Source organism: Patella vulgata, chromosome 2, assembly GCF_932274485.2.
Source record: "Patella vulgata chromosome 2, xgPatVulg1.2, whole genome shotgun sequence".
NCBI classification, from domain to species: Eukaryota; Metazoa; Mollusca; class Gastropoda; family Patellidae; genus Patella; species Patella vulgata.
This window is the reverse complement of record NC_065880.2, coordinates 4264137-4285244: the sequence shown is the minus strand read 5'-3', so window position 1 is coordinate 4285244 and position 21108 is coordinate 4264137. Positions and strand designations below refer to the sequence as shown.

The 21108-nt window shown below is 37.8% G+C and overlaps 2 protein-coding genes across 2 annotated transcripts; one reads left to right on the top strand and one right to left on the bottom strand.

Moving 5' to 3' along the window:
• The first annotated feature begins 1431 nt into the window (after positions 1–1431).
• Positions 1432–2680, top strand: LOC126811032 (probable G-protein coupled receptor 45). The gene has a single exon (XM_050536506.2). The coding sequence runs from the start codon at positions 1496–1498 to the stop codon at positions 2663–2665; it is 1170 nt and encodes a 389-aa protein (XP_050392463.2). The 5' UTR covers positions 1432–1495; the 3' UTR covers positions 2666–2680.
• Positions 2681–3764: 1084 nt separating this feature from the next.
• On the bottom strand, positions 3765–17928 carry LOC126811039 (exportin-4). The gene is made up of 7 exons (XM_050536517.2): positions 17908–17928; positions 17329–17442; positions 16720–16820; positions 15996–16126; positions 14668–14785; positions 12826–12918; positions 3765–11755 (listed from the first exon to the last, which is right to left on the bottom strand). The coding sequence occupies exons 2-7, from the start codon at positions 17378–17380 to the stop codon at positions 11558–11560; spliced, it is 693 nt and encodes a 230-aa protein (XP_050392474.1). The 5' UTR covers positions 17381–17442; positions 17908–17928; the 3' UTR covers positions 3765–11557.
• Positions 17929–21108: the final 3180 nt, after the last annotated feature.

Here is a 21108-nt window from a genome sequence, read left to right as displayed (position 1 = left end):
TCGCCGAAGTTTTGGATGACTGGGCGGTGTATGCCCATCTTCAATAACCCCCCAAAAAACCCATTTCATTTCATGTCTTTAGAACAGGGGTGTCAAACATGCCGCCCGCGGGCCAGATTCACCCCGCCAAGGGTTTAAATGTGGCCCGTGGAACAAAAGGGATGACTGGGCGGTGTATGCCCATCTTCAATAACCCCAAAAACCAATTTCAATTCATGTCTTTAGAACAGAGGTGTCAAACATGCAGCCCAGGGCCAGGTCCGACCCACCAAAGAATTTAAATGTGACCCGTGGAACAAATTTTAAGAAACTGAGTGTCGATAATTCTTAGAAACTAGTGGTGGAAAACAGTTATTATTGTTTTCTGGTTTCAGTAAAACCATGACTTCTGTACTGTATAGATATCTAAGTTGTATGTAATAAGAGAACGCTGTGTCCAATATAATATCTTGACAATTTGGAAACCAGTCTAAAAAAAATACATGTGTCAAGGACGTTTGTTTTTGTTTTTAGAATACCTTTGTCTTTATCTTGATGTTCGGCTTATCTTGATATTTTTTGTATATCTTCGGCTTACTTGATGTACAATTTTAGTTCATGCGGCCCCTGAACCATGATGAGTTTGAGAGAGAGAGAGAGAGAGAGAGAGAGGGGGGGGGGGGGTAACGTCTACTCCGGACTAACATATGGTTCAATTTTATTTCAATAATTCGCTTGCGCATAGGGGTCTTTAGCAGTGGGAGGAAACCGGAGGACCTGGTGAAAACAAACGAGGTTGAACAGACGACCCTACTCCTTGTCACATACAACCGGGGGATTCGAAACCACGCCAGTCGACTCAATGACAGGCCTTATGATATAACGCGCACGTGCTAACCATTCTGGAATCCACCCCCACCCCCGAAATGAGTGTGACACACCTGCTCTAGATTATCTGATTATAAAATAATTTTTTTATAATTCATTTTCGTCCATTTCAGGAGCATAGTATTGAATGAGTGGTGGTCATGGACTTATATCTATTTGAATTGGAAATGTTTTTAAATTGCAAATATCCATGCTCAGACACCATAACGTCTTGATGACGAACTAAACAGCCATATGTAGTTTCTAAGGCAACTGATAAATCACAGGACCATGACTAATTTTAAATTGAAATGTTTTAAAGGACCGGATCATCCTATTCAAGAACTTCCTTGACATTCCGAAGTTATCCGAACTTCTTAAGAACCGGAAATATGCCCTCGTTTGCTTTTCGTGATATTTAATTGAAAAGTGTTATAAAGGACACAACCATACTAATAATCTTCAACGTTTCCGATACATCCCCACGATGTCCGAACTTCTTAAAAACAAAATATGGCCGCGTTTCTTTTAGTATTGGCGATTTCGTTTTCTGATTTTAAATGGGGAGTGTGTCTGCCGGAATTTGAAGAAGTGAATTCAGATGGTGATCATATCTGAGGAAGTTTGAAGAAACCGGAAGTGAATTTAAATGGTGAACGGGTCTGATACAGAGAGCGCAATAACGACTGAAACTATCCCACTTGCAGCTCGTGTATTAACTGGGATGGTGCTCCTAGTCACCATGGTGATAAGTATATGTGGTAATTTTGTGGTGTGTTATTTAGTGTACCGGAAGCCGTCCATGCGATCGGCCATTAACTTGCTATTAGCACATATAGCCCTGGCTGACATTTTATTATCGGCTTTGGTTATGCCGTTCTCTTTCGTCACTTTAATAACGGAAACTTGGGTGATGAACGTCATAGTGTGTCGTCTTGTTGGATTCCTACAAGCGTTCTTCTTGAGCGTGGGGGTGTTCGTTTTACTGGCCATCAGTGCAGATCGTTATCTCATCATATCACAAAGGCGTGAAAAACTTAACCTTCCGCGAGCGCGCGTTGTACTCGTCATTATATGGTGTTCTGGTGCGGCCTTGACCTTGCCACCTGTTTTTGGTTGGACGAATTATAGTTTCGTTAAAGGGCAGACGCTGTGTTTGTTGTCTACGAAGGAAACGTTTCCCGATATACTTTACGTATTCTTGTATACGATCATCTCCTTCTTCTTGCCAGTTGCGTTAATGTTCTGCGCATTTGTGTTTATCATACAGATAGTGCGCAAAAATGGAATTAAGGTTCACCATCACCCGGCCCCCCCGACTATCATCACGTATCGCAGCTCTAACGACTACACGGATACGGACAATTTTCAAAATATCTGCAGTTGCCCATCATCCAGACGTTCGAGCGTAATGACATATCATAGACCTTCCGTCAGTGTGACCGAGAGTAGTAGTCGTTGTCTACCAGTGATGAGGCGAAGCATAACCGTAGACATGAGTTTCAAGACGCGGGCTTTTAAAACAATCTTTATCTTGTTCGTTATATTAGTTGGGTGCTGGACGCCATTTATTTCAATGTGTTTATCTAAGAGTTTAACCAATAGCTCGCATCCATTGGCTATGACGTCATTACTATTTCTCGGCTACATCAATTGTGCCCTAAATCCGATTATTTACGCCCTACGCATCAAGAAATTCCGCGACGCCTGTAAACAAATAGTTCCAAAATGGATAACTTCTTGCCAACGCCAACATAACCAGAACAGAAGAGCTGATCACATCTCAGTTTACGTGCTAAATGAACGATCGTCAATATAAACTGAAAGATCGGGAAATGATGGTCAATATAAACTGAAAGATTGTCAAAAGATCGTCAATATAAAATGAACGATCGTCAATATAAAATGAACGATCGTCAATATAAACTGAAAGATTGTCAAAAGGTCGTCAATATAAAATGAACGATTGTCAATATAAAATAAAAAATCCTCAGTCAATATAAATTGAAATATCACCGTCGATGTAAAATGATGTACTGATGTCATCCGTCTTGCTCCAGCCTCGGTAGTGGATCGTTCTGAGGTCTTACTTTGAGCATGTTTTGACTACAAAAAACGTTACTGGCCTATAACTTCCAATTACACTGATCCAAACTCTACAGCACATAGCTTAACACATAATAAACCAATTCACCTTCAAGGGTGAAAGCCTAACCACATAGTTGGCTCTGATTAAACCCAACTGCTATGCGAAAGTTCTGTTCATTTTAAAATGGGCTTCGACCCAGAATCACGTCACGTCGAAATTACAGAAAAACTGTTTGGGAAGATAATTGAGGGGGGGGGGGATTTCAGAATTGATCCACCAATTTTATTTTTAAAGACGGGTTGGTAGGCACTGGCAGATTCCACAACATCAAGGGTGATAACTCGAGAAGCAATTATCAGAAATTGTTATAATTTGTTCAGATGATGCTACATGCTGTTAGAATGTTCATGAGTTTATGGCGTGAGCAAGAGTAATAACTCTAGAATGTTTTGGGGGAAATTGCCGAGTTGGAGTAAAATGACAACGAACTATGCACCCCGTAGAATCAAGGGCGATAACTCTAGAAGCAATTATCAGAAATTGTTGTAATTTGATCGGATGATGCAACATGCTGCTTGAGCGTTCACGGTATTCTGGCGTGAGCAAGGGGATATATTATAGAATAATTTGGGGGAAATCGCCGAATTTGTTTGTTTTTTTTGTCCCATCCGAACAACTATACATTGTCCCTTGCTGTCAGGCCCTCCCATCCTGCACTACTGACAAGGAAACCCACGCCGGAAATCCCAATGAATCGAACATATGGGACCTCGTGAAGCCAGCGTCTTATTCACCAAGCCCCTGTGGATTGCCTATGAATGACAAACAGTGAATTTTATAATATTTATTATAACAGTATCTATAATAAGCACCATCTAGCTGTAGGAATGTCTTCTCCTTTAATTAAACATGCAAGTCTAATAAATACAGCATTTATAGCATTCATTCATACAAAATATAAATGTTTTAACTGTAGGGTGTTTGAACATACACGGGGCGGATCGGGGGGGGGGGGGGTATGTATATACGCCAAAATTTTCAAGGTGTGTACGCGGGGGGAGTGGGGGATAGAGCGAGACACCCCTCCCAAAAATACATTGTCTCAGGGGTACCGGGCAAATACATTTGCCCTCCTACAAAAGTTCCTGGATCCGCCCCTGATAACAAGTGTACTAAATACAGCATTTATAATAATACAAAATATAAATGTTTTAACTGTCGACAAAATACCAGAAAAAATACCAGGTTATTTGTGATTGTTATTTATACGATTATATATGAATTGTTAACTGGACACGGGTGGATATTAACCCTACAGCGAGGTTTAGGGTTAGAATAGGGATCCCACAATACCCGTGTTTACCGTTGCGGACGTCACCTGATTAAAAATGTAACGTCCTACTGTTCTGCTCCGACTGGGCTAACGAAAATGGGCATACGCCATGCAGTGTACTATGAGGGAAATTTAACCTGAGCAGGGGCGCTGCGACCTACACTTACATCAAATTCCAACTGTCAGGAGATGATTAACGTACACATAAGACCTCTGTTTGGCATCCCATCCGAACGACTATACGTTCTCGGCCCTGTACCACTGAGAAGGAGGAACCATGCCTGGAAATCATTAAGACCTTTCTTGGCCAATGCAGGCATCGAACACCGAATGCCAGGTTAGCGCGCCAACGTCCTACCCTTGCTGTTACCGGGCCGACTTTACTTCACCGAGACAAAATCGCAAACCCGAAACATTGTACTCCATTTTCCAACAGACAGACCCTGAATTTTTGAGCCAAGTCTTAGTAACCATAAACATGGGTACGGTCCCAGTGGTGACACTTATTAATCGGGACTAGAGCTTTTAGCGTTTGTAAATAGGGGAGACAATTATAAAGAAATACTAACAGAAATATTAGTGAATTGAAATGTACATCTGGTACGTCTATTGAAATTGACATGAATGGACACTGAAGACTCGAACTTGCAACAGTCAATGGTATTACGGATGGGTGTCGGTTTTCGCCCTGTCCAAAGCACATGCCGATTTTTTTTTCTTGTCAGGCCGTCTGGTCACGCTTCAATGACAAGGCTGACCAGACTGGGTAAATCCTGAAGAATCTTCTCGACTAACGCCTGGATATGAGCCACCGCATATCCAGAAACAAAATGATACGTATTTTAATACGATTGCTTTAAACGAACGATTGCTGTTAGATTTAATTATTAAGACCATCTGCAGATTTGGTCAAAGGTCATGAGATGGACACAAGGCTTGTGCTAACCCTAATCCTATACCAAGCCCTATCCCACATCCCCGTCAACAAGCACGTGCCCAAACCCTATTTACATATAGGCAACCTTGACCAAATCTAAAGGCGACCTTTATAACTGGATCTAGCCAAACGACTGCCATTCTGGTCAAAAAAGCTAGCTCAATACAAATGATGTGATTTGGTTTAAAGGGACCATCCGGATTTTAACAAAGTCTCAGGAATAAAAGTCTGTGTACGTATGAAATTTAAGCGTCAAAATATAGAGGGATGGTGTATTTACCGTGTATAAACATTTCAGCTCAAAATATTGAGCCGTTTGGACGTGAACGTCAAAACCGCTTATCCGGACACGTAATCCTTTTCAGATTTCCTGTCAATTTTTTCGCTGGGAGTCCTGATAATCTATTGCCGTTTCTTTAAGAGCTTGGGACAGCGGTCGCCATTTCCAGATGAAGACTGGCGGGTTTTAGTTGTTTGAAAACGCATCAGGTATTGAGTTAGTTGCCCGGATCTAAGGTAGGGGATTTTAAGGGCGTTGAATAGAAAATTAAGCAGTTTTATTCTTCAAAATATAATCGAGATTGGCCCTTTAATGGTAGTCTCTTTTTACCAGAGGTGACGTAAGCATGAAATAGCATTACAACCCATACCAAGGCAGTTGTTAATCCGGGTCTTTGGAAAAAAATAATTTACAATTTATTTATAATACAAAATAATAAAGTTTGTCATAAAATATATCTTAAAAATAACCCCACAACTCTTTAATCTCTATTTTCTTGTGCTCTATATACACATCAATCTAATTCAAATACAGATCTATATTTCGTTTCGTTTTTTATACTTTCGATGACCTACACTACATGATGACCTACACTACATGAAGATCTGATCGGTTGTAGTGGAAGGTCGTGTCATACGACCGGCTTTTGGCCATGACGTCAGGCATTGATTAATCATTCAGCGTTGACGTTTACTAGTGGTTTACCAACAGTTCCGTGCACAGAACGCCAAGAACTCACCCTAACAGACTGTTTCATTGGCTAATTCCTCACAGAACGCATGTTATATAACAAGTCTTCCAGATCCCAGTGTAGTAAAGCCAAGTAAAACGAAATTTTGAACTAAAAAAAACGAAACGAAATAGGATCTGTGTTTTAATCAGACTGAATTCGCTCGTGCGCTATATATACATGTGGTGTAATCAAACTGTGTCCTTAAAAATACCAAAAACATTTCAGAAATGTTTTTGCCCTCGTTCGCTCCAGCTCAACCTGTCTCTACCATTAAGTTACAACGGTCTGAACAAAATGGTGTATATAGAGTTACAATAGGTCGAGATTATAGATGCATTATGTAAGAGCTAAATCTGCCAAATGCAGATTTTTCTGTTGTCCTCAAATGTTATAGAAATTATTAATTAGATATTAATTCACATAACAACCTATAATCAACTCGCTAAAGCATCCGATGGCGCCGATTTTGACCGAATTAAAATAAGGCTGTCATTTAATAATATAATTAAAACTAGATAATCGAGACTTTGTTTATCATGCAAAAACGGTAGCAATGAACATCGAGACTACGGAATTCGTTAGAGTCATAACCTGGCTCAGAATGAAGTAATTTAAATGAAATGTTCAATATATTCCTTTTGAACTGATATTGCAAGAACGGCTAGCTCTTTATCTATATCTTGAAATATCATGACTGTTACCTTGATTTTAAAGTCTGTAAAATTCCCTCGAGCAGAGAACTGTTGGGATAGTGCGAACGAGAATGACAAATTTGTAATCTTGTTGGTACTTGCTTCACAAACTACTAGAATGACAAATTTGTAATCTTGTTGGTACTTGCTTCACAAACTAATTCCAAAATCAATCTTTTGGCATAAATGAGTAGTGACTCATTTCACCAAACAGATCTCAAAACACGAGTTTTCTTGTATCCTTAAGTTATGAGCTGAACCTTTCAAAAATAATAAAAGTTCTTTCAAATTATTTTTCTGTATTTTAAATTACCTTTTGTTTATTTTTGGGCGTGGCCTACACAGGACACAATTTTATGAACTACAGTTACTTTTTTTAAAGGCCGTATTTTTCTGTTCAATTCCTAAAGATTTTTTTATCGGCTTGCCAAATCGATTTGAATTTAGTGGAGATGTCATGTGACAGTATAGTCCAGTGGTTCTCAACCTTTTCTTGCCCACGGCACACCTTAGATCACATGAAAAAATAGCGGAACACCTGGCTAAATATATATGAAAAATATTTGAATTTTGCAAAATAAAAACATATCAAGTCATAGACGACATGCAAAACATTGACAAAGACTAGTCATAGACACATAGAATGACTCAAACTAAATAAACAAAAACACAGCTATGAACTTACCAGAAAACATCAGTGAATACTCAATAAGGATCACGTGATTTTTCGCATTTTCAAATTTCACGGCACACTTAGGAAGATCTCGCGGCACAACTGTGTGCCGTGGCACACTAGTTGAGAATCACTGGTATAGTCGATTTCAAAGTACTTTGGCGAGTTCGTTAAATGCTGGACATAGTTGGAAAAAAAAACCATGTAATCACCCTATCAAAACGCATCTAGAGGTATTTGGCGATTTGTGGTAATAGCTCTGAAAATCGGTGTCGATAAATTCTTTAATTAAGGTAATTCATTTGAATTAGATGGACGTTAAAGGTGAAAATTTGATTGAATGCAAATCACTTTAACTAATCAATGTTTGATAAAAACGTCTTAAATATTTTTCAAATTCGCACCCATTGGACAATTACTATTTATTACTGAGCGACGTTTACCGTATTCTGTAAGAAATGTGTCCTGCATATATCACTTATCAATCTTATCAATTAACTACAACACATGCTTATTGAAGAACTGTAGGCCCTATCATCCGAGGGTCCCTAAATTTATAACAGTGTAGGTATGTTTCACAATCAATATATTGGGGTTTTATTGCAATGGCCAACTATAAATGAATACTACATAATATCATAGTGTTTTAAGATGGGTTTAACGTCCACTCAACGGTTGTATGCCGTCTAACTTAACATGTTTTTATTTTGCAAAATTCAGATATTTCTCAAATATATATTTAGCCAGGTGTGCCGTTATTTTTTCATTGTGTTCCAAGGTGTTCCGTTGGCAAAAAAAAAGGTTGAGGGAGAGAGAGAGAAATGGGGTTTAACGTCCACTCGACACAAACTAGGTCATTTCGGGACTAACATATGGTTTAATTTTATTTACATAATTCGCTTGCGCTTAGGGGTCTTTAGCAGTGGGAGGAAACCGGAGGACCAGGAGAAAACCCACGAGGTTGGACAGGCGACCCAACTCCTTGCCACGTACAACCCGGGATTTGAAACCACGCCAGTCGACTCAATGACAGACTGTATGATACAACCCGCGCACGCTAACCATTCAGCCATCCAACCCCCCTGTTTTTCTATAAGTATGTGCTAGAGTTAATTGTTCTATCCGGTGTACTAAGACTAATATATCCTATACTTATCAAAACATATAAATATATATATATGTGAAAATATACCCGGTTTTATCTGGTGCCAGTGTTCTTATTTACAGTGTTGTACAGCTTTATCTAAGCCATCTAAAATATTTTCATTTTCTAGGTAAGGTGCAAATAAAAGGTGATGTGACTTAGTTCAAATAAATTTATACAGTGACTTCAAAATTGCCTATGACAAATCAAATTATTTTTGCAAATTATCTGTTTCATAAAACCAATTCACCAATTTCAACTTTTAAATTTTTAATGGCTAAATTGGTGCAAGAGTAGTCTCTATCATCCAGAAAGATATTGACAACGGTCCCAGACTCTCCGTACATCGAAGTCTAGGAGGTTCTGGGTGACCGAGACTAGTGCAAGAGTTATCATGGAGTGCAAGTGAATTGTAAAAAAAAATTTGGCTAAAATTAAAATTGCAGATTTTGATTTTTTTTTCTTTTCTGGAGACTAAATTGCATTGGTAGATAAGCAGTTCTTGAGTGCAAATAAACGTAAATTTGTTATAGAAAAATTTGGCTAATGCATCTAGGCGAACAATTTTCACACTTATTTTTCTCCAGATTCACTCAGCAAACCTCGGCAGATTCCAGTACCCTACATCTAGCCTCGGCTGTATGACGGTAAGTGATATGTACCTACACCTATAAAATTGTGATGCGGCATCTGTTTACTTATTAGGAAAATTTGCCACGTTAAGAAAGAAGTTCTCACAATTGCGTCAGAGTGTGTAAAATTTTCAGTGCAAACTTGTCATTGTCTAAAGAAAATCGGATAAACTTGAAAGAAAAACAGCTTCAGACTTTGAAGTCTTTGTATGATAAAATAGTTCTCAAAGGCGTCGTCATGGGCAACGCCGTTGGTAATCCGGGAACTTGAAAGTAGTTTCAATGGCGGACTTCTCATACAGCCGAGGCTGATGTAGGGTACTGGAATCTGTTGAGGATTGCCGAGTGCTCCAGATTGTGCAGTGCAAATAACAATCAGATTAAAATACAGATCTATATTTCATTTCATGTTTTTATACTTTCGATGACCTACACTACAAGAAGATCTGACCAGTTGATTTTGGAGATAGCATCAGAGGTCAGGATGGCTTTTGACCCTATGACCTCAGACATTTGATTAACCAATCTGCATTGATGTTTCTAGTGGATTACCCACAGTTCCGTACACCACACGCCAGAAACTCGCCATAACAGACGGTTTCATTGGCTAATCCCCCAAATCATCCAGAAAACAGGTTATATAACAACTCTTCCAGATCCTGGTGTAGTAAAGACAAGTAAAATGAAATAGGATCTGTGTTTTAATTAGATTGTGTAAATAATGAAGACCATGGTTGCTCCTATCACAATATTGCTATAACTGGTGGAGATACGAATCTTGTATTACTATATATACATGTCATGGAGAAAACCTACAAGGTTGGACAAACAACCTAGTCCTTGTCAAGCGGCAAATCGAAACCATGCCACAGACTTTATGATCTACAGCATTAAACCATTCAGCCACCCAACCCCCGGCAGAGAGAGAGAGAGAGGGAAATGGGGTTTAACGTCCACTCGACACAAACTAGGTTATTTCGGGACTAACATATGGTTCAATCTTATTTCAATAATTCGCTAACGCGTAAGGGTCTTTAGCAGTGGGAGAAAACCCACATGGTTGGATAGGCAACCCTATTCCTTGTCACGTACAACTGGGGAATCACTAACCCTGTCAATTAAGTTAGATATTGCCTGAGAATATAGAACATGTTGTTATATCCGAATCATTTACTGTCGACAAGACACTTTAAATACTCCGGCATTAGCTTCAATATTTAAGACAATGACTCAAATATCTTTAACGGATTTGAAATTTGTCCACACATGTAAGCTAAGCATTATAAATAAAATATTTTCCCTCAATTTAACTTGATAAAATTAGAGGGAATACAACTTTAAGATGCCATTTGGGAATAAAGCCTTAAGCAGAACATGTAATATTTTTACCACCACTTTCCTTGCGATGTGACAAAGGGCTTTATTCAATAAAACTAAAACCAATATATTTCAAGGATACTGTTTTTGATTGGTCAAGAGCAAACAATCAACCAATGAAAAGACACCATACATAATATACTTTAGTTAAACTATTTGTGAATAAAGCCCCCAGACCAAATTAGAGGAAAAAGTTTTGGAATTTAGTTGTAAGTCAATTAATACACACACAAAAAGTCATGCAGAATGTCCAACAAATCCACAACATTGACTAGCTTCTATCTGGTGAGAATACAGCTTTAAACACTCTCTGAACAATCTTAAATCAAAGTTTGGGAATACAGCTTTAAACATTGAACAATCCAAGTCAAAGTTTGGGAATACAGCTTTAAACATTGAACAATCCAAGTCAAAGTTTGGGAATACAGCTTTAACACTGAACAATCCAAGTCAAAGTTTGGGATTACAGCTTTAAACACTGAACAATGCAGGTGAACATTTGGGTATACAGCTTTAACCAATCTGTAAACAATTCAAGTAAAAGTTAGGGAAACAGCTTTAAACACTCTGTGAACAATTAAAGTTGTTAAATATCCCTTTAAGCGACCTGTAACTATCAAAGTTACAGTTTTGATACACAACTTTAATACATACGAAGCCGCGAACATTCACCAGAACCAGATCGAAGTATGGTATACAACTTTAAACAACCTATTCAATACACATGAACACAGCTTCTGATCCAAGTCCAGGGAATCTAAACAACCTATTTAATTCACATGAACACAGCTTCTAATCCAAGTCGGGAGAATCTAAATAACCTATTTAATGCACAGAAAACCACGAACATTCACCAGAAACTGATCAAAGTTTTGCATAAATGCGATTTTACTCTGTCTATTGATGGTCATGGTTAGTGTCGGTGGCGTGAGATTATTAAAGGCCACTAGGAGGCGCTGTTTATACTGTTCTTCTATCTGACTCTGTAATAACTGGTTGACTAATTCACGATAATGATCCTGTAAATTATAAAACATATTGATTTATCTTCTATTGTCATATAGATACTTTTTTATAAGTCAATATGTTGTAATACTCCAGTTTCATCTTTTTGGGAGAAAGGGGGATGTCGTAATGATCCTTTTCTAGAGGTCATGATGATCATTATTGTAATATGAGTCACGTGAGATGGGAGTTATCTGCCCACTCTTCTCTGTAATATATATTGTAGTTAATAAAAAGACTACGCATACTTCGAAGTGTGGTCGTACCACGAGAATGTCTTGTTTTTGATATATAGGGGGGTTTGAGATACGAATATGACCGTCCATCCATGTGCAGATATATAGAAGGCATATCAAGGTATTGATCCCAATACAACACTATACAAGATATTTCTGTTGGGACCTCACACTCCAAAGAAATTAAATGAAATGGGGTTTAACGTCTTACTGTTCTGCTCTGAACTGGGCTAATGAAAACGGGCATACACCATACAGTGTGCTACGAGGGAAATTTGACTTGTCTCTACCTACCCTTTATCTAATTCCACATGTCAAAGGTTTATCACACAGGATATTGATTTGGGTACCAACAGAGAGAGAGATAGAGAAATGGGGTTTAACGTCCACTCGACACAAACTAGGTCATTTCGGGACTAACATATGGTTTAATTTTATTTCAATAATTCGCTTGCGCGTAGGGGTCTTAAGCAGTCGGAGGAAACCGGAGGACCCGGAGAAAACCCACGAGGTTGGACAGGCGACCCTACTCCTTGTCACGTACAACTGGGGGTACCAACAGAGCGCTCACTCTCCCTTGCTGTAATTCAGTGTTGTCGTAGGTTTTCAATCTCAACAGTGTCAGCACTGTTTGTCCAAGGTAGCACCAATAATAGAACGAGAGGGAGAAGTGGAATTTAATGTCCACTCAAGACAACTAGGTCATTTCGGTACTAACATATGGTTCAGTTTTATTTCAATAATTTGCTCAGATGAAGGGGTCTTTAGCAGTGGGAGGAAACTAGACGACCCAGAGAAAACCCACAAGGAATTGAAATAGCACCAATAAAAGAATATATTAAAATTACCTGATGACAGCATATTAAACAGAACAATGCTGTGCTGGCTGTTTCTATCAGATCCATATCAAAACTTTCTAATAATAACATATGAAATACAAGCTGAAAAATATCAAAACTCTCTAATAATAACATATGAAATACAAGCTGAAAAATATCATAACTTTCTTATAATAACATAGGAAACACGAGTTGAAAAATATCAAAACTCTTTAATAATAACATATGAATACCAGCTGAAAAATATCAAAACTTTCGAATAATAACATATGAAATACAAGCTGAAAAATATAACTTTTTTATAATAACATATGAAAACACAAAACACAAATATATTGTTTCAGCGGCAGTAGAAACCCCAAGATATTTTTGTTACATATATCATTTTTAAAACAAGATCCTTGCCTGAGTTAATGCAATTTGATCTCGGTTTTGGTTTCGAGGTACCAATCAAACGACTAAAGGCTTTCACTTGCCTGGTGATAAATCAGAGGCTCTACATCTGTGATTTAAGTTAATTACAACTTTCTTGGGGTATTTATAAAAATTTGTTAAATAAAATGATATTAAACATATTTTACAAATATGTTTAAAATATTTCATATTATTTGGTTACTATGGCATTCTCCTTTCCCTAGCAACCATGTACAGGTACAGGGTACACATTGAATGCAGAACTGGGTCATTTTAAACAAGGGAGGTAATTGGCATCTTAAAGATACATAATGTAAGATTTAGATAAAGAGCTAGCCATTCTTGCTATAATACTTCAAAAATAGATAATGTAAAATGAATAATTTGAAAACTTCATTCAAATTTCTCTATGGTTCAATTTTATTTCAGTAATTCGCTTGTGCGTAGGGGTCAATAGCAGTGGGGGAAACCAAGAGAAAACCCAAGAGGTTGGACAGGCGACCCTACTCCTTCTCACGTACAACCCAGAAATAGAAAACACGCAAGTCGACTCAATTACAGACCTTATGATACAACGAGCCTAAGCTAACCATCAAGAACTGACATCAAAATATAGCGAATCATATGAAAAATGAACAAGAGTTCACAGATATTGACTACTGAGAGTATATAACTATTACTAATTAGGCTGGATGAGTTAACTGATTAAATGATTAACCAGTTAACTGCGTAGGGCGTTATATAACGTCCTGGACAACTGCCACTCATCGTTTGTAGGACGTAATATAACGCCCTGGAGGTATTTTCCCCAACCTATTCTTCGAAAACGATCGCAGCATGTGTAGGACGTTATATTACACCTGGTCGAGGAAATCTAATTGAAGGGAGACAACTCTATTTACCGTTAGTTTTAATATGGTATTAGACCACTAAAATTTGTATTCAGGAAGAAATAGGCCAAAAAATGACGTTTTTCGTCAAATTAATTACGCAATTGGGGGTAGTTAACGTTTTAAAAACTATGCAGTTAAGGGGTTAACCTTGATGGCTACTTCATATTGTTGTTGTTAATTAAAGATACATTATGTAACATTTAGATAAACTATAATAGTTCTAAAATAGATAATACAAAATGAAACTATTGAAAATTTCAATTCAATTGCTCCATTGCCAGCAAAGAAAGACTTCAGAAAAAACCCTCGACAGAAAAACCTTGGCCTACCAGCCTTGGTTTTTCTTTTTCTCAGGTTTTTGTCTTCAATCTTTCTTTCCCCAGCATAACCCGAGTCTCATGTTTTATCCTAAACATTTTTATCCTGAAAACAATTCAAGGGTTCCCTTTTAATCCCCTTGAACTTTCTCAACCCAAAATTCTGGCTACCAAGGCAGCACCATATTCACGGAACCATGACTAAGAGTATGAAAATAACGACTTACCTTTAAGAAATGACTCATTGTAGTATGTAAAACGGAACCTGTTAAATTAGATTCGAACACATAGGTAGCTAGCGATGTAATAATTTCAAGGCACATCTTGGTTATATCGGGACCAAATCTTCAAACATGTTAAGGAAATCACAAAAGTATACAAGACAACATTTCCAATTTAGTAACCGCATTTGTAATTCCTGACAACCCCAAAGAACATAAATAAACTAAAACTTGGTTTTGATATAACAATAATTGAAACTTGATTTTAATTTTGATATAATAATAATAAGAAGAAGACTTATGTGCTAAAATCCACATCACAATATGAAAATGCTCTTCCCTGTTTGCACCAACCAGGCGAAAGAAGACGAGCTTGCACCATGCAGTGTATGGGAGAAATTTTGTCCCGACAAAGTTGTTACAGCCTACTCTTATATCAGGGGATCTTTAATGTGTCACCATGCGGGACCTCTGGAAAACTGTATGCTGTTTCCTTGGTCAGCACTCCGGAAGACTTCAGGATGCTGTTTCCTTGCTGGACATTCTGGACGACTACTTGCTGTTTCCTTGCTAGGCACTCTGGATGACTACTTGCTGTTTCCTTGCTGAGCATGTCGTCTTCCACAAATGAAGAAGGGAAACCAGGATGGTAAATCCACACAAACTGTCTCGCCCAACTCCAGGATTGAACCATGACCCTCCTGATTAGTGAGCCAACACGACATTCCCTGAGCCACTCTGGCTCCAAATTCAAAACGTCAACATGTTATGCTCCCACTTTCTAATAGTAAGTGCAGGAGGACTGCACCACACATAATTTACACAAAACAAATCTATGAACAAGACACAATACGCAGAAATCACAAACAAACGTACATATCAAATGGATCTGGGGGCTCGTCGTAAGCGTCCACTGCACTGTACAGTCCCAAGCCTGTAGTGAGACAGACTTAACTCAAAATTGAAAACAAACAATCATGAATACAACCCAGAGAAAACCATTTAACTTTTCATAAAACTTAAAGATACATTATGTAAGATTTAGATAAAGAGCTAGCCAGTCTTGCTATAATAGTTCAAAAATAGATAATGTAAAATGAATAATTTGAAAATTTCATTCAAATTACTCTAATGCGAGCGAAGATATTAGCCTTTGAAGTTTTCACTTGATTATGGCCTGGATAAGTTAATTAATGTCTAATTAATAATTTAAAAAATATTTCAGGCCTAAAGCAAGACCTGCAATAGGCAGATTTAGCTCATGCATAATGCATGTTTTAAAAAAGAGAAGACGAATCTTCCAAAACGGAAAGATATAATTATTAAAAGGATACGCTGTCAGACCATGTTCTACAGAGGTTACTAAAGCTTTAAATAAATTTTCTGGTAGAGATGTGAATTTTTCTGGATGGATGTCTGTTAGGAAGGTTAATAATTTAAAATACTGGGAGCAAAGAGACGGAAACTGAAAATAAAAGGGAGATAATAAATTGAACAAGCACAATCAGTTTAACCTCCTACCCGGCTAATGAACACAGGCATACTCCAGATAATATGCTATGAGGGAAATTTTGAAATAGAATTTAACATCCTACCGGGCTAATGAACACAGGCATACTCCAGATAATATGCTATGAGGGAAATTTTTCATGGGCAAATGACTCGATACTGTTCCTTGCCAGGCACTCCCAATCCTGCGGCAATGAGAAACCATGCGAAAAATTCCTGAGGAACTTTCTCGGCCAATACCAGTATCGAACCCAGAACCTTCTTGTAATCAGTGGAGGGCATTACTAAGACAAGTCATTCTGTTTGCCAGATAACTGTCTTAAGATAAGATTTCAAGACATTTGGAGTCTTTAGCGGTGGGAGGAGACCAGAAGACTCAGAGAAAACCCAAGGAGTACAATAGACGACTCTATTCCTGGTCAAGTAAAAGCTTGGGATCAAAACCACGACACTTGACTCAATGACAGACCTTATGGTCAAAAGTCCATCTGTTAGACCACTTGATCCGCCCACCCTCATACACAGTCCGTCCGATTAGTAATATATTACCTTTAATAATTCAGCAGACATTAACGGTACTAACATATTTAAACCATACATAACTACATCCGCCCCTTCAACCTGACCATTAGTATGAGGTGTTTCTTCAGCTGGAATATACATCAAATCACTTTATAACAAAAACAAATATAATCTCTACTTCTTTTAAAACTTGATTAATAAATAGCTACTTAAATATTTAAACAAGCATCCTAGCATTTTATTTTTTTTTTTAAATCATTCCTCCATCTGACCCCACACAACCCTCCACAAGAAAAATGAAATAAGAGAGAGAAATGGGGTTTAACGTCCACTTACACAAAAAAGGTCATTTCGGGACTAACTTACGGTTCAATTTTATTTCAATAATTCGCTTGCACGTAGGGGTCTTTAACAGTGGGAGGAATCCGGAGGACCTGTAGAAAACCCACAAGGTTGGACAGACCACCCTACTCTTTGTCACATACAATCGGGGAATCGAAACCATGCCAGTTAACTGAATGACAGACCGTATGATACAACGTGCACGTGCTAACCATTCGGCCATCCACCTCCTAATATTTTAAGGGAAGACACATTCACTATTTGTTCGATTTATAAAAAAATAAACAGACTTACGTGGACCGAAGTCTATAAAATCTTTTGATAATAAATTAGTTAAAAGTTCCATTACAATTAAAATATCGTGAAATTTATTTTCTTCATCTTCGCTGGTATCAATTGTTCGTTTGCCTGGAAAATAATATATGACAAAATAATTTTTTACTCCATTCAGAGAAAACTGATATTGTAGCTCATTCTCTATTATCAAATCACAAATGTTTGGCATATATTCAGGCTTGGATTCATGTCCATTCGTCCGACACATATTGGTCATTTGATTTGAGAGAGAAATGGGGTTTAACATGTACAACACAAACTAGGTCATTTCAGGACTAACATGGTTAAATTTTATTTCAATAATATGCTTGCGTTAAGGGGTCTTATGATTTCCTGTGCTTGTGTTAAACAACTAGACCATCCAATCCCCCCAATAGTTCAACATGTCAGGTACAACTAAAGCTATTTACAGGTCAGCTTCAAAGTAATTTCGTTATTACATTATCAAATGTTTTATTTTTTCCGAAAATAATTTGTTTCTAATGGAACTGTCCACACTTGAAAACCTGCCTTGTTTTTAACCAAGGCCATATATACCTGTATTATGTTTAGAAAACAATCGAATCATGGCCTTACCTGTGTTTAGAATACATCTGAATCAAGACCTTACCTGTATTGTGTTTAGAATACAACGGAATCAAGGCCTTACCTGTATTATGTTTAGAATACATCTGAATAGCTGATAAACATATATCATACAACTTCTTAGAATTTGTCTGAAATCATACAATATATTTAGATAATATAATATGTGGGTCCTCACTGTTGTTAAAACTATAGCAATTTGTCTGAAATCATACAATATATTTAGATAATATAATATATGTGGGGCCTATAGTAATTCTATAAAATCCACGACGAAACAAATCTTGAAAACTAGTTATTTAGATATGCAACATTTACTTGTTTCCCTCTCATTACTGTAACAATATTATGGCCTCAACGTAATATTTGTTCAAGATTCATAAACAAGCAAATAGCAGGTGAATCAACGGTGGTATATTGATACCATAAGTTAAATGAACTATAGGGTAATAAACACATTTGGCCTGCATCTTCTTCATGGTCAGAAATATATCATATTATCCTCTCTTGTTTATGAATCTGCACCAGCAGTGATGAAAGGTAACTGAACAGCCCCCGGGGAAGAACGATCAAAGTCACTTTTTCAACTGACCCCAGTTAATGGCACCATCTGGTATCTGGTAGCAAATTTTATAAGCTTTCTGTGGAACAATCAATTTCAGGTAAAAATGATCGGAGTCACATCGAACCAAGGCCCTTCTGAAATGGCCTGTTTTGCCTTTTAAACGAAAAGACAAAAATGTGACTTGGATCGTTCTTCCCCTGTGGAACAATTGGGCGTCCTCGCTGAAGGAATTCCCACCAGGCGTCGTACTTAGGGATTTAAAATCACTGATATGATGTTGACTAGGGATTGTAAAATAACTCACCTCACCAAGGTAACATAAATGTCGTTGAACAACTTCAGACAATAATTCTAATATTAACGATACAATAGTTTCATATTCGTGATATACATCTGAAAATACACAGAGATGGGGTTAAATATCCACTTGATATAAACTAGGTCATTTCGGGACTAACATGGTTTATTTTTCATTTCAATAATATGCTTGCAACCAGGGTACAGGACCGACAGAACTACTCCTTGTCACGGACATAGAATCAGCGAAACTATCTAGTAGGGAGGAAGGGAGACGAAGAAAAATGGGGTTTAACATCCACTCGACACAAACTATTTCAATAATTTGCTTGCATGTAAGCAGTAGGGGAGGACACCTGAGGACCCAGAGAAAACTCACATGGTTAGACAGACAACCCTACTACTTGATCTAGTGAAAAATAGTGCTTGGTATGATCATTTAACTGTAGTAGTGAGGAAGGGAAGCAGAGATAAATTGGGTTTAACATCCACTTGACACAAAATATTTCAATAATTCGCTAGCATGTAGGGGTTATTGGTAGTGGAAGGTGCTGGAGAAAACCAAGGTGGTCAGACAGACGACCACACTCCTTGAACTTATGAAAAATAGTGCAAAGTATGACCATTTAACTCCAGATACTGAGTAGACATGATTTGTGACCGACGAACAGATCACCATCAACTGAAATAGAATAAATATAACAGAACCTACCTATTAATTTAACATTTTCGGCCATAAATGGACTGAGATATAAAAACAATCGTTCCATATTATCCACCCTCGTTCCTTGAGCAATTCCTAATAAAGATTCTAACAAACAACACACACTTTCTCGAACTTCTGTCGACTGACAAATCTTCGTGAAGTTTTCTTGACATAATAAACCATAGAATCTGTCATGGATGGACTGTAGAATCTGTAAATAGTCATTCATACGTCTTGGATAACATTTGAACCAAATTTTCAACTACCAAGGCATCTTGAACATGCACTCGATTTTTCATCCCATCCGGATGACTAGACAGCTGTCCTTGTCAGACACAATTCGTCCTGCACCACTGACAAGGTGAAACCACGTCGGAAAATCCCAGGGATCTCCAAGTAGCGTCTTACTCACTCAACCACTGTGGTTCTGAGTAATATTGGGGAAAATTTGTAAAATAAAATGATTTCAGACAAATTTATAAAACAAGCCTGAAAAGATATCATCTTATTTAGTTACTATGGCATTCTCCTTTCCCTAGCAACCATGTACAGGTACAGGGTACACATTGAATGCTAAAATAGAGGGATAGAAGGATTCTCTTGAACTCTGGAAAACAGGTGTTTATTATAAGCGGTAGATAATTTCTGTGCTTGGATTCAATCAGATTAAAACCAGGACCGTGACAAGCAATTGTGGATGTCAAACTAAAAACGAAATGAAATGAAATGAAATGGGGTTTAACGTCCTACTGTTCTGCCCCTAAACCGGGCTAATGAAGACGGGCATACGACATACAGTGTGCTATGAGGGAAATTTTTCCCGGGCAGTGGCACTATCGCCTACTCTTATATCGAATTCCAACTGCCAAGGGATCTTTTACGTGCACGCCAATGTGTACACTTGACCTTGTTTTTTTCGTCCCATCCAAACGACTAGACAGCTGTCCTTGTCAGGCCCTCCGTCCTGCATTACTGACAAGGGGGGAAACCACGCTGGAAAATCTGGATGGACTTCCTCGGCCAATACAGGGATCGAACACCCGACCTTCAGGCTAGCGAGCCGGCGTCTTGCCCACTTAGCCACTTGATCCCCCTCAAACTAAAAAGGGCTACCAAAAATCATATACTGGCTTGTTTTGACCTTAGTTAAAATTTCAATTCATCATATCTATGTAAATACAAAATGTAATTGAACAAATTTTGGACAAATATTCTTATTACAATCTGATTAAAATACTGATCTAGATTTTGTTTCGTTTTTTTTTTGTAATAATTTCGATGGCCTCCACTACATGAAGATCTGACAGGTTGTAGTGGGAGGTAGCATCAGAGGCCATACAAGCGGCTTTTGACCCTATGACATCAGACTTTTGATTAACTAACCAGCATTGATGTTTCTAGTGGGATATCCACAGTTCCGTGTGGTGCGTGGCAAGAACTTGCCACCACAAATTGTTTCATTGGCTAATCCCTCACATTAACCAGAACACAGCTTTTATAACAACTCTTCCAGATCCTAGTGTAGTAAAGACAAGTAAACCAAATTTTGAACTATAAAAAATGAAACAAAATAGGATCTGTGTTT